At 44.0% G+C, this 13,818-nt stretch overlaps 3 protein-coding genes across 8 annotated transcripts in view; 1 reads left to right on the forward strand and 2 right to left on the reverse strand.

Annotated features, from left to right (window-relative positions):
* The window catches only part of SNAP47 (synaptosome associated protein 47), a 32,591-nt gene extending 28,422 nt beyond the window's left edge, over nt 1-4,169 (reverse strand). Inside the window, exon 1 of one of the 3 annotated variants that reach the window (XM_075746875.1) lies at nt 3,563-3,657. The gene's annotated coding sequence lies outside the window, so the exon portion shown is untranslated. Of the gene's footprint in view, nt 1-1,284; nt 2,409-3,562; nt 3,658-4,147 lie in introns of those variants that run through there. The other 2 variants (XM_075746876.1, XM_075746878.1) reach the window with 2 other exon arrangements.
* JMJD4 (jumonji domain containing 4) lies at nt 3,696-12,530 on the forward strand. The gene is made up of 7 exons (XM_075746873.1): nt 3,696-3,786; nt 4,371-4,973; nt 5,596-5,761; nt 6,851-6,976; nt 7,700-7,967; nt 8,675-8,821; nt 9,703-12,530. Exons 2-7 carry the CDS (start codon nt 4,709-4,711, stop codon nt 10,012-10,014), a joined length of 1,284 nt encoding a protein of 427 aa, XP_075602988.1. The 5' UTR covers nt 3,696-3,786; nt 4,371-4,708; the 3' UTR covers nt 10,015-12,530.
* Nucleotides 12,400-13,818, reverse strand: part of ALS2CL (ALS2 C-terminal like) — a 47,044-nt gene continuing 45,625 nt past the window's right edge. For all 4 annotated transcript variants that reach the window (XM_075746870.1, XM_075746872.1, XM_010307667.2 and 1 more), the window contains one exon: nt 12,400-13,743. In XM_075746870.1, the coding sequence (XP_075602985.1) occupies nt 13,672-13,743 (72 nt within the window). In that variant the 3' untranslated portion in view covers nt 12,400-13,671. The remainder of the gene's footprint in view (nt 13,744-13,818) is intronic.

A 13,818-nucleotide genomic window follows, 5' to 3' on the forward strand; every position in this document is an offset into this window, starting at 1 on the left:
TAATTTAACACCAGACTTCAAGGAATCAGATAAAAACACATGAGAAATTTTACCGATGTTAAACAAACAAAAGAAGAAATGGTCACAATTATCTGAAGTTAGTTGGAAAAAGGCATTAAATGTGTACTTCACCTATGACACTCATGCATTGTGTCAGGCAATGGGGGGGCATTAACCTGTGATTATGTTTTTTTCAGCAGCTAAAAAACATTATGATCCTAGTACTTTTGTAACTCTATTCTCCTCGAATCAGTATTAAAGAAACTTCTTTGTCTCATCTACTGGCAGCATTTTGCCTTTTATAAAACAGGAACTAGATGATCTTTAAGGTCCTTTCCAAGCCAAACCATTCTACGGTGAGCTCACGGCTAAAGACCAAATACCTCAGCTACTGTTCTTCAAAATTAAAAGATCCCCCCCCCCCCATATTTCCTAAAGTTCTGACAACCCCATTTCAGAAACGCTGAGCTAGAAGCCTTCTGCCACTTCGACAGCAGGTTTACCACAAGGAACTATTACCTGAAATTCAGGATCTCTCTCTTCTCCTCCTCCCATGACTTTGTTTTGACCCTACCACTTGAAGTTCAGCTTTATGTCATTCCCATTCTATTCCTTCTAAAACATGGCTAGAAGTTCCTTGTATAACAAGACATGGAATATTCATGGTTTTGTAAAACACAATGAAAATAATGCAATAAAACATACCATTCCAGTATTGCCACACAAAAAACACCACCACAAAAAACCCACAACAAACCCAACATAAGTCCTTTAGAATACCATGCAAAGGACTATATTGGCAGGAAAAAAAAGCCAAAACCAAATGGCTTTAAATTACTTGTAAATACAGTCAAGAATAGGTTTATAAACTTGAGAGGGCCACAGTCCCTGTATGCAGTGGAAGAGGAAGAGACATCTAAATGGAAGAAGAGACATCTAAATGATTCCACAATAAATTCCTTCATTTATTTTAAAGAAACATATGTTTGCCTACACATTTGTCTACAGACCAGATGGCACATGCAGTCTCTCCCAATCTGGACTCTCCCATTATCCACATCCTGTAAATCAGCCCTTTTTTTGTTTAGCAAAGAGTTTGTCATTTTGACCTATCTGCCCTTCAAACCAAGCGCAGCACCATGGTCTATGCTGCTCTGTGTAAGAACTAGGATTAGCACCAAAGAGATGTGGATTATATTTCCGGCAGTGTCATCACAACATTGTATAAATTCTTTAGCTAACACATAACTCTGTGGCTGCTTCTATAAAAAGGAGGTGACTCACCTGCCTCTTGTGAAGTCCTTTGAGATCACTCAATGAAATGTAAGCATTACTAGTTACCGTAGGTGCGAGGAGATGCTACATACGCTGGGAGAAGGTGCTGTCAGCTCAGGAGCAGAACATCATCCCTTCACAATGCATCTACCTCAGAGCCTCCAAAACTTAGTCACAGATTCTTCTCATCTGCCTTTGCTAATTGAAATTTGTAGAGGGACTTCTTACAGGGGCATGGATTGATAGGATGAGGGTTAATGGCTTTAAGCTGAAGGACAGTTGATTTAGATTAGATAGGAGGAAAAAAATCCTTCCCTGTGAGAGTGCTGAGGCCCTGGCAGAGGTTGCCCAGAGAAGCTGTGGCTGCCCCTGGCTCCCTGGCAGTGTTCAAGGCCAGGTTGGATGGGGCTTTGGGCAACCTGCTAGTGGAGGGTGTCCCTGCCCATGGCAGGGGGTTGGAACTAGATGGGCTTTAAGGTCCCTTCCAACCCAAACCATTCTGTCATTATCTGCAGAACATTTCTGAACATGTTTCTAATGCATTGGTGTTTGTTTATTTTTTGTTCTCCTCCAAGTTTCTAGAGGGTCATTATCTTTGGTGGTTTATTCCCAAAGCTACCATCTGGCAAATGATGAGTTTAATGCTCCTGTGAGTCCAACAACCCTCATAATGAAAAAGTTTATAAAGCCTATCAAGTGACTCTCCCCTCTTTTTTAACTAAAGGTCTAAGATGCAGTTCTACCAGGTTTCTAACTCTACAGTTCTCCAAATAATGCTACAAGACACAAAGTAGTCCAGGCTGGACCTCCAAGAGGTGCAGCAGGCAAAGACACACAGAACCTCTCTACTATGGCACACAGAGAAATTCAGCTCCCCTCGTCTCAAAATATCAACAGGTCCCCACTAAAGAATGGCTCTAGCCTGAGGGACTTCTCCACATCAACATGTTTCCCTCCTTCTATGGAAAAGTCATGTTGATCCCACTCCAAGCAACTTTATAGAAGACCAAAGTCCTGCCAACCTTCTCCCAAATAAATTTAAGTAGGGGACTGCCTCAGTTCCCACTCTTTAACTGACACCAGCCCCTACAGCACCCAGGTTAAACCTCATCAGGCTTCCTTTCAATCTTGACCATGTCTCAACCTCTCCAACCCAAAACACAGACACATCTACTCTTCCCAAACTTCAGCTCCCCTGCCTTCCCAGAGTGCCCTGCCCCACCTCTGTCCCCCTTCCTTCCTCCCACAACTCACTCCCTTTTCCTTCCCCAATACCATCCCCAAGACTCACTACCTATTTCCTTACTCCAAGCTAGAACACCCCCCTCCAAAAAACATTTCCATCCCTTTTTCCTCCTTTTTCCCAGTACAAAGTCTTCCTCTTCACCCCAAACAAAATCATAATCACCTGCTACAGCAGATATTCCCCCAGTCCCTGTCCTTTTCCCAACACCAGAAGAGACCCTACTCTTTCCCTACTCCTACTAGTACAGAAAGCCATAGGTCAGTCACCAAAAATCCTCTTCTCTCCTTCACTGCTAGGCCAGGCTGCACCACAATCCTCATGTCTGCCTTTGCCACAGCTCTAGAGCAAACTTATCTCTAGCGCTCTCTGATCTCTTCTCCCTGGTATGCAGTGATAGAACAGCTAGAAATGGTTCAAAGCTGCACCAGGACAGGTTTAGACTGAACGTCAGGAAGCATTTCTTTACTGACAGGGTGGTCAAACCCTGGAACAGGCTTTCTAGAGAGGTGGTTGATGCCCCAACCCTGTCAGTGGTTAAAAGACATTTAGACAATGTCCTTAATAACATGCCTTAACTTGGTCAGCCCTGAATTAGTCAGGCAGTTAGACTAGACGATTGTTGTAGGTCCCTTCCAATTAGAAATAATCTATTCAAATCCCCACACCTTCCCCAAGGCCAGACCCACTTCCTCCCTTCATGTCTATCCTTCCCCTACCTATAAGTCAGAAATCCAAATCTCCGTTCCCATAGGTCAGAAATCCAAATCTCCGTTCCCATAACTCCCCACAAACTCTAGGCCAGAACCCCATCCCCATTCCTTCCTCTAGGCCAACCCCTACCCTCTCCATCCTCATCCTCCTCTCAGGCTTAGGCCAAACCACCCTTCTTACACCCAGGTACTACCAGCCTCCCCCTTTTCCCCGAACCCCGGGAGGATCCCCCAGCCCCTCCCCTTCCCCCAACCTCAGGAGGGCTCTCCGGCCTCCCCCTCTCCCCCGAACCTCGGGAGGACCCTCCGGCCCCCCTTCCCCCACACCCACCTCCCTCAGCGCAGCTCGGGCCGTCAACGACTCCCGCATCGACACTCTGCGCCTGCGCCCGCCGCGCCTTGCTATTGGCAAGACGCCGCGCCGGTGCTCTCTCCTTTTCATCCCCACCCGGGCCCCATCCGCCGAGCGCCGAGGTTCCGTGAGCGGCCGCGGGAGTCTGTCCCGGCCGCCGCCGCTCGCCCCGGGGTCCTGCCCCGCGGGGGGGGTGGGGGTGAGTATCCTTCCCTTGACGTCCTCTCCGTTCCCGCGGGCCACGGACGCGCGGGCGGATCAGGAGCCCAGCGTGGGGATGGTGTGTGCGACTCCCTGTGGCGTCCGGGTCTCCCCCCCACCCCGGAGCTCCGTGAGGGTAGAACTGCCTCATGGCGGCCTCTCCCTCCCCCTGAGCACCCTGGTCTTCCCTTCAGCCCCCGAGTCCCCCCTCTCCCGAGGCCCATCCCTGCAGGGTGTGTGGCCTCAGTTACCCTCGGGCCTCCTCCCTCCCTCCCGCTATGCTCAGTCATCCGTCGTCTGTCCATCCTCCCCCCCCCCCCCCCGCCTCCCCAGACACCCCCCCTTTTATTCACTATTATTTACCTTTTATTTTATCTGTAATTGTTGCCTGATCCATAAAGGTCTGGGGAGGGTGGAGGGTACCAGAGCTTACATCTTCTGACAAAGGCGTGAGCCCCAGTACTGTCGCTGGGCTGCAGCGGTTTCCCAGGGCCCTAAATATTCAGAGGGTTTCCTTCCCTCCACCCCTGCAATTAACTCATTTAGCAAGGATATCCCACTGAAATTAATGTTTCTGCTCTTTTAGGAAGGAACCAGCCTTCGCAGGTCATCCCCAGAGACCGCGGTCGCCCTGGCAAGAAGGTGATGGGGGAAAAGTAACTTCACCGTCCGTAGGGTGACTTTGTTGTCAGATATCCCCCTGGCACTAAATTTTATCAGCTATGGAAGATCCTAATTAACCCAACATGGTGGGATGCTTCTGCACAACTTCTTGTTTTACCTCTGGCCGTTTATATTTTCCTGTGACTTTTCATGGATTTAGAGACTCAAATCATGTTTTACAGTAGGTTTTTTGCCATAGCTTAACAGGATAACATCTGGTCAACGCTGTCTTGGCTAAGCCAGGAAAGGTATCCAGCCTGCATGGACAGGGCAACATTCGCCTGTTCCACTGCCTTTTTTCGTGACTACAACAGTTCATCTCAGGGTGCATTCTGCCTCCCCGGAGGACACGTTGACTTTATTGAAAAAGTTGAATCATTCAGTTACTCAGACTTTTTCCGGGATTATTTGATTCCCAACCATCCCTGTATTTTCTCAGCTAAATTCACTGAAGACTGGGGCAGCAGGAGAAATTGGGTTACTTGGGATGGAAAGCCTAACTTTGATCATCTGCTGCAGAAGTTTGGTAAGTCATGGCATTTTCAATACCTAATTAAAACATGTGCGCTCAGTGACGCTTTTTTTTTTTTAATCTTAGGAATAGAACGGCTAGACAAAACCAAGCAATTCTCCAGACTTTTTTCTAAATTAATGTGTTTGTTTTCTATACTTACTCACACTTTATGTTTTGCAGATTCCAATCTCAAATTTATTCCACAATGAAATAAAATAAAGGGTTTTGTATAGTTTAACCATACTAGTCCCTATACCTGCTTAACTTTAACCTCAGGAGCAGCCTGACCCTTTCCCCAGGCAGGGGAAAAGTGTTCTGTAATTACAGTGAAATATCTCTTCAGGTTGTGAAATATTAGTATATTTAATTGGAATCAATACCCCACTCCTAATGTAGTTTGAGGGGAAAATTCTGATCACATTAAATAACTAACTTATGGTCTGAATTGTGTTTGCCTAGACTGATGGTGTTGGGAGTGAGTGCTGGGCTAGGGGTTGTTGCTTTTTGTGTTTGCACTGTACTTGGCATTATAAGGCCCAGATATTGGAGGCTGTGCAGGGGATAAGGTTAAGGGAGTTCAGTTTCAGCGTCAGTTATTCTGTCTCCACCCGGGCTCACTGAGTTTATATTTCAGGAGAGGCTGTAGTACCTGTTGCCAACTGTGATGTCAAGGAGTACAATTCTAACCCGAAGGAGCAGCTCCCCTTCAAGGAGTATGTAAATTACTGGAAAGAGTACATTAAAAATGGCTACCGTTCATCCCGAGGGTGCCTTTATCTAAAGGACTGGCACCTGAGCAGGTAAGAGCACCGTGGAAACCCCTGCGTACCGTGCACAGCAGAGAGCTGCCATGGAGCCTTAAACTCAACTTTTAATGCCCGAGTGTTTAAATGCCGGCAGTGCTGTTTGTTAGCACCTGCCCACCAAAATATCAGTCTCATGTGGCATGGTTCTTGGTGTGCTTCACACGGCAAGATGTCATTGTTTCCTGAAGAGGCTGACGTTCCTGAGCGCTTTCCTTTTCATCTGTGTTTTAAATGACTGTACGTTATCCCTGTGGAAACTGTGTGGCTGTAACATTTGCTTTTGTTTGACTGCACAGTGCAAACCTTACTTCTTAAAAAGAAGGGGGACATTTCTAATTATGTTCAATTGAGCGTGTGAGTTGTAATCCTTTATTATCCATTTTCTGTTAACCTTCCTGGTCGTTAAAGTTCTTTTCACCCTGGTCTGGCTTTCCGGAGAAGGAAAGCCTCCTCCAGCCTGCTGCTTGCGAGGTGGATCATTATCCTTTCCCAATGTCTGTGTAGGACTTTTATGTCTTTTCACTCAAATCTTTTCTTCCTTAAACCTATCCTGCTCTTAATCCAACTTTGTCGTGATCACCTCGTGTGCCAGTGACTTACAATAGAGGAAGTTTGTCAGTCTCTGCCTCCCTGTTTGTCTGCTTTCCCAGACACCGGTGCTGTGGCTTGCTTCAGAAGGTCTGCACGCTGGGAAAGGGGCAGCATATCCTGCAGGAGGGGGTCACACGCTTGTCAAAATCCCTGCTAACCTTCACACCCCCAGCTGGTCATCCAGTTGGACAACCAGTCTTGTAGGCATCTCGTCTGAAGAGAATGCATGTATTAGGAGCTGCCTTTCCAGAATTAGGAGAAGTCTCCCAAATAGCAGTTAACCTTCACAGCTTTCCCAGGAGACAGAAAAGCACTGTTGTGTGCATTTTACATACAACTCGGAGTTGTCAATGACATAAAGGAGATGGCAGCTAAGTATTAATGGCCCACAAGAGAGCTGGTTGGTCTCTGTGTCTGGGTTTTGGGAACTGAAGTAGAGGGAGCAATGCTGCATTTTTCTGAGACTGATTTCCAACACGTTATCTCTTCAAGAGCTTTCCCTGAACAAGATGTTTATACAACCCCTGTGTATTTCTCATCCGACTGGCTGAATGAATACTGGGATGCTATAGCTGTGGACGATTACCGGTTTGTCTACATGGGACCTAAAGGTTCATGGTAAGGCAGTGTGGTTTCTGTCATTCTTGTGTACTCATTTTTAAGATTTAGTATTACAGGGGCTTATCACGTTGTCCTTCAGAATAGCATCACGCTGCAGAGGCAGTGTGTGGCCATACTAGTACAGTGTTGTACCTGAACCCAGCCAGTCTTGTTTCTCAAGCAGCTCATGTGAGATGTGAGCTGCCCTTACGCAGTCAGCTAAAGTGCTTTCATGCTTCAAAAAGCCCTGTATTGCACATACAAAATCTGCAAAAGTTGTCAGCTAGCTTATGTAAAGTTTTAGAGCAGAAACTGCCTGGGGATCATCAGCCACTTGTTATTTGCAGAGTCAACAGAAGCCTTGGAGGGGCGCTGATGAGTCAGTCAAATATTTTGCAGGTGAAAAACTAAGGCCAGCATTGGTGATAAAGTTGCATTTACAGCATTCTCATCAGTTCACATCACGGCATCTCCTGTCATTGAGGTATCTGTGGGACAGATTCAAAACTAACTAATGGAGAAGCACAGAGGCTATAAAATACTGCAATACTGTGTAGATATAGTGGCCTTCTAATACTTAAACCAGTCAAAATTAAATGAAAGGGATGACAGTTCTGGATCAGTTTTGATTTGCATAGTAAAGATTGATTTCTGTGTGTATATGTCTGATTCTCACAGACTTTAATTCATATTACAGCTTTTAGGCATTGTGTTTACTTAAATGTCTGCTTTGCCCCACAGGACTCCATTCCATGCTGATGTCTTTCGTTCCTATAGCTGGTCAGCCAATATATGTGGGAGAAAGAAATGGCTGTTGTACCCTGCGGGTCAGGAGGAGTTCCTGAAGGACCGCCATGGCAACTTGCCCTTCGACGTGACTGCACCTAGTCTTCAGGACAGGAGTGTTTACCCTCGCTACAACCAAAGTCAACCCCCTGTTGAAATTGTGCAGGAAGCAGGGGAGATAGTCTTCATCCCCAGTGGATGGCATCATCAAGTTTACAATCTGGTAAGATAACTGATACCAGCCTTTTCATAACGTAGAGAGATAATCAGGCAGCAGGCTTGAATCAGATCAAACTTTTATTGCCACAGCATGTTGTGAGTGCCAAAAGTCTTAGCTGGGCTGCAAAAAAAGTTTAGAGAGATTCACGGAGGAAAGGTCTATCAGCGTCTGCTCAAGACGATGGCTAAAAGCAAGCCCGAACTCACAAGTTCCTTATGTCGTTGCTGGGAGAGTGTGCAGCTGAAGAAGCTGTCTGCACCCTCTTTTCTTACGCTTTTCCTCATTAGGTGCTACTAGTCACTGAGAAATAGGATGCTAGGTGAAATGGACTTAATGCGAGGCTGTTAAATTACAATTTGCAGTTAGAAACCAAGATTAATAATGGAAAATGCTAACAAATTGGTCTTCGTGATTACAAACCAAAATTAACAACCTCGTTCCTTTCTCCCCACCACCTTCTCGGACCTTTGTGCCCTTAAAACGTTCCTCAGACAGAGGAACTGGAGACATTTGCCAGTTTACAGAGTGAAATAAGATTTGATTGTTCAGTGACATTAGAAAGAGACAGCCTTTCAGCATAGTGGTGGTAGTGGTGCCAAAGAAGCATTGTCCATGCTGAGGAATATGATTTTACAGCATCGGTGTTGTTACAGCTGTTTTCTTGCACTTTCCTACGTCAAGTTTAGTAATAATTTAAATTATTCCTTCAGGAGGATACCATTTCCATTAACCACAACTGGGTGAATGGCTGCAACGTGGCTATAATGTGGTGCTTCCTGCAGGACGAATTAGCAGCTGTCCAGCGGGAAATCAATGAATGGAAGGACCCTATGGATGATTGGCACCTACAATGCCAGGTAGAACAACATGATGCTGGCTGCTCAACTGTCTATTAGAGGATGATATATTTCCGGGGTGCACTGCACCACCTTATGAGTTCTAAGACACGCAAGTCCTTAACCTCATACCTGGAGTTAGTACGTGTGTCATACAGATAGTAGGAATTGGTGACAGGTTCATTTTGCAGGAACTCAAATACTACTTTAGTAAGATAGGAAAAGGCTGGTGCCAGTATGTATTATTTGCCATGTCAAGGAGGTTAGGATGTTGTCTAAAACACTAATGTTTCTTGTGCTTTTCTTCAATTGTCAAGGTTAGTATTAGCATCAAGATCAACCCTTTATGTAGTATTTACATTCCCCTTTAAAAATATAAGTGCTTTTTCATGTAAATAAAAGAACTGATAAGACAGACACCCCCCCCCCCCCGGAACTGATTTGAAGACAATTCATGACAAAACAGTGCATCTGAAACAAGGAAAATCAAGGTGAAGGTGGCAGCAGGTTTCTATGTCTGCAAAGTGATGCTTTCAGAACATATAAATATATTGAGCAGTGTTGTATCTGTCTTGTATGCTTCCAAAATCTTAAGCATGAAACAAATGTAAAATTTATTTCTGGAGGTGGTTACTGCTGCTAGGTTGGTGTCATTTAAAAATAGTTTCAAAAAACACAGCCATTTGGTACTTAGAAGAAACAGACTGTTGCTTTTGGGGCTAGTGGCATTTCGAGTAAGGTAAAGAATTTTAATGCCACTGGAAAATTACAATAAAATATGATTAAACATGGTTATTTATGATTCCAGATAGTTACTAGCTTGATAAAAGTATGTTTTTGTAACTCTGACTGTAAATAGGAGAGAGTTGTTTCCATTTCAGTGCTGGTTTTTTTTCCCCTAGTTGATCATGAAGTCTTGCACGGGTATAGACTACAAGGAGTTCTACAACTTCCTCAAAGTTATTGCAGAGAACAGGATTTCTGTCTTGGAAAACGGCCTCGATGACGAAGCTTCGGCAAAGAACACTCCAAAAGCTGCCATTTCCACCTTGGGCATGCTCCATGCAGTGTTTGATTTAAAGAGGACTGTGAAGGTGTTAACATCATTGAGTGCTAATGAAGATTTCAAGAAACTAGACCTGACGTCACTTTCTCCACCTCCGGAGGCATTACTCCACCACTTGAAAGCAGCAATAGATACGGCGCTACTCTAACTTCCTATTTATTTAGTTCTTTGTAAAATGAACCTTTTGCAACATGGGTGTTTGTAGAGGACTGACTCCTCCCTGTTTAACAGCTGTTGCAGTTTAAGTACAAAGAGCCTTAATATAGAGTGGGGAGAGAGTACATTCGTAAGACAACCAAATAATTTTTAAGTTGACAGCATCTGAGTATCTAGACTAATTGGACAGGAAAAAAAATAATCTCAGATAAAGGAAAAACTCAGATCATGTTAATAATATATTATGAGCCCTGCTGGTGAGTATGCATTCAGGGAAGGGGAACAGAAATTCTTAGTGGACCAAGTTCAGGTCTGTCAGGGCTAAATACTGAGATTGCACCATATTCCCTCTGCTCCTGAGGGGACTGCATACAGACAGCAAACCTGCACTGCAGGCTGCAGCAGTTAAGTTCTGCTTTGTCTGGTCACACCTGAATTGTTTTAAGACCTGTCCTACTTCCAGGTGCAGCTCAGCCTTTTTCTTTTTTTTTTTTTTTTAAAATTAGAGAACCTTACTCAGTTAGCTTCCCTTGAAGCCTGAGCTGGCTCAACAGCTGTAGCCTGGATGTGAAGAGCTAACCATACCATTTTCCTGTACAGTGGCATCTCTCTAAAGCTGCAAGTCTCAGGTAGAGTCAGCCTGCTCCAGGATCTGCAGCATTAAATTTAACATACCAGGAAGCTGGAGTCCTGATAGCAAATCAGTCACTAATAATTTAAACATGTCATCCACCCAAGTTCAAAAGGAGGAACTTGAATGTACTCTCACATTTCTACACACTATTTCAAGGCACTGTATTTTATCAAGCAGAGATTTGATTAATCAGGGAAGCTAGCAAGTAGCCTCATATTATCTCCTAAAAAAGCCATGCTGTTAACACACCAAATAGCACTACTGCATGGTTACATAGCACAATTTGCAACCTGAATGCTACCCTTGGGATAAGAGAGTATTTCCAGTGTTGTATCCCTCTTGCTTTTACTGGTTGGTGAGAAAGCCTAGAAGCACAAATGGCTGCACACTGTTACCTTAGCTGCCTCTTTAGGGCTTACTTGAATTAAAGCTCAAGAACTTCCTCAATTTTCAACAAGATGACCAGTAAGAGCAACTAATAAACTTTACGTTTAGAAAGTGCAATAGTAGAAATCTTCAGTAGGCTGAAAAAAATCTCATTGTTTTCTAGATAATCCTGTGGAGTTTGTACATGCATGCGTTTTGCATGTCCTATTTTGTAGTAGAAATTCTGCATTTTGAGTAGGACATGGTACCTGAAATTAATACCTAGAGCATGGAAGAATGCAGTATGGAGAAAACAATTTTTTAATTTTTTTTTTAAACAGCTGTGACTACATCTCAGTGATTCAACCTTCTGGCAGGCTGTTTCTTTACACTGGAAAACTGCCAGTTTTAAGCAACTCTGAAATTAAAAGTTCACAGCTGTTACTTAGGGCTGTTTACATTCTCAAAGGCAGGCAGCTGGAGTTTTCTTCCTTACATGAAGGTGAGATTTCATAGAGGTGAGGAGCAATGGTTTAAAGCTGACAATTGGTAGGAAAGCACATTTGTGGTCTTGTATTCCCCAGTCTCACTGCATGCTGTGCGACTCGTATTGGCACCAACCACTTTAAACACTGCAATTTTATAAAGGGTTTGCTTAGATGAACAGTACTTTTCACATCCCATGAAGCTGGAACTGCTTGGCTTTGCTGTGTGAAAACAGCAAAAACCCAAGTCTAGCTTTTACACCGAGAACCCACTATCTCAACATACCCAGGACCAGTTTAGACACCGTACTGTCCAGCAGGCTACATCCTCATTGGGATGGATAGCGTGAGCTTGCTGTGATGCAAAAATTCAGGCAGCAGTTCTCAGGGAAGAGACATCATTTCTGCAGTTAGTTCCTCTTCCCTGTGGAACACTGGTAAGGAAGAAGATAGGCCAGGATCGTAGGGTGGCTGAAGAGGTGTTCAAGTAAATATTGTCTTCACATGAGCTGTCCCTGCACCACAGCATCTTCAGCTCTGAAGATGTGTTACAGCTGTCCTTCAAAAGACCTGGTAAGGCTTAGTGTGATCAGTGCAAGACAATGGGGTAAAAAAAAAAAAAAATAGTAGTTTAATTGCAGGAAATGATCTTAAAGTTTAAGCCATGTTCTCCTTACTGATTCAACAGGGAACAGAAGCACAAAAATTAGTTTTATCAATTCAGTCTCTTACAATTACAGTAGGAAACTAATTTCGAGTTTGAATTCTCCATTCCTATGAATAATCAAGTAAGGGAACCACGTATTTTCTAAAGTTAAAGAGAGGAAAGCAAATTCTCAAATGCCTGAAGACAGCAACAAGATTGGAACAAAAAGTATGCGAGCCTGGAATCTCTCTTAAAAATTAGACAGCTTTATTTAAATACAAGTTACTGTAAAACATACATTAGGATTCTCTCATACCAATATATTAACTATTGTAATCAGTGTACTATTTATTAAAGCATAATACTTGTGATAAACAGGAGGAAACAGTCTGTACAGTTTTGTTTTGTTTTCCTGAAGTCACAGACCTGGACAATTTTAAAGTCAATGTGTAAAATAAAAGCAGATTAAAATCGAGTTCAAAAGAGCTTTTGCTCTAAGTATGCAACTCAGACATTACTATTTTTGTCTGATAGGAACAGGATACCAAATATCCTTTTGCCTTTTATAAAGGCAGCATAAAACCCAGCCCAATTCTAATCTGATTTGTACCCCACTGGTGTCAGTGGGTGAGATCTGTCAGCAGGAAGCTGCGCACCTAGGAAAACCAGTGTTTTTGCAGCTCTGTCAGTGCAGAAAGCCAGGTGGTTTTATGTTTTGTCTCACCAGGACTTGTAATTTCTCACCCCAGGACAACATACGTCCATTCTAATAGGCACACACGAACCCCTGCAGAACTACGAAGCAGCACTAGAACATTCAAGGTTCAAGTGTGATATCCCTGAGATTTAACAGGAGTCTGCAGAATATAAATATGTACTTTTAAGTATCATAAAACAAGGAAGTTAGTCAATAGCAGCTTTACAATGCAATGGAGAGGTACTGAGTTTGACATAAGTAGGAAGAGGAATGGAAAAACCTTCCTCTTAGGGATACAGGAAAAGCCACCTCACTCCAGGAACAGGTTGTTTAGGAGCATGGAGATGGCCTCTCCTGTCCATGCCACATTTCTGCAAACCAGAAATAGTCCCACCGAAACAGTTCTTGCGGTTTCATTTAACCGCTTTCTATAAAATAACCTCCCTTATGTCAGTTTACCAGTGCAAAACAAACACAGCATCTGAGAGAACAGTTAAACGAGGTTCCGAGGCAGATTGCTATTTGCAGAAAAGTGAAATAAAACCTCAGGGCAAAAGAAACCACGGCCACTGTCCACAGAGATTCCCAAACACAAGCTGAGGTTACGTATTGAAGGCTTTCAGCCCACAGCATCCATACGTCTGTGCTTTACGATCATAGCTAGTCTAAGAGAAAACCCAGCAACAAGCCCTCATCTGATAAATAACCGTTCTTCCCTTTTTAAAGGCAGCCAGAACAGTAGCGACTTGATTGCTTCTTCATCCAACAGTGTTTGGTCAAGAAAGTGCGGCAGGGAGGAGGCTCCCTTCGAGTCCTGGGGCTCAGGAGCTGTGAGCGACGTGGCAGTTCTCCCTTTGGTGGAGTCTCATCCTCTGGATGTGTTCGTAGCATGACTGGATAAGGAACGGAGCAACCCATTAAGGAGAAATTTTGGAACTTTGGGCCAAAATCTGGTCTCTTGCACACAA

Source organism: Balearica regulorum, chromosome 2, assembly GCF_011004875.1.
Source record: "Balearica regulorum gibbericeps isolate bBalReg1 chromosome 2, bBalReg1.pri, whole genome shotgun sequence".
NCBI lineage: Eukaryota > Metazoa > Chordata > Aves > Gruiformes > Gruidae > Balearica > Balearica regulorum.

What these genes read in the sequence shown, in the direction of transcription:
- JMJD4 (XM_075746873.1), top strand. Translation starts at nt 4,709, where the DNA reads ATGGACAGGGCAACATTCGCCTGTTCCACTGCCTTTTTTCGTGACTAC. An exon ending in AAGGACTGGCACCTGAGCAG is followed by an intron (nt 5,762 to 6,850) that starts GTAAGAGCACCG and finishes TATCTCTTCAAG; the next exon opens with AGCTTTCCCTGAACAAGATG. An exon ending in ATCATCAAGTTTACAATCTG is followed by an intron (nt 7,968 to 8,674) that starts GTAAGATAACTG and finishes TTATTCCTTCAG; the next exon opens with GAGGATACCATTTCCATTAA.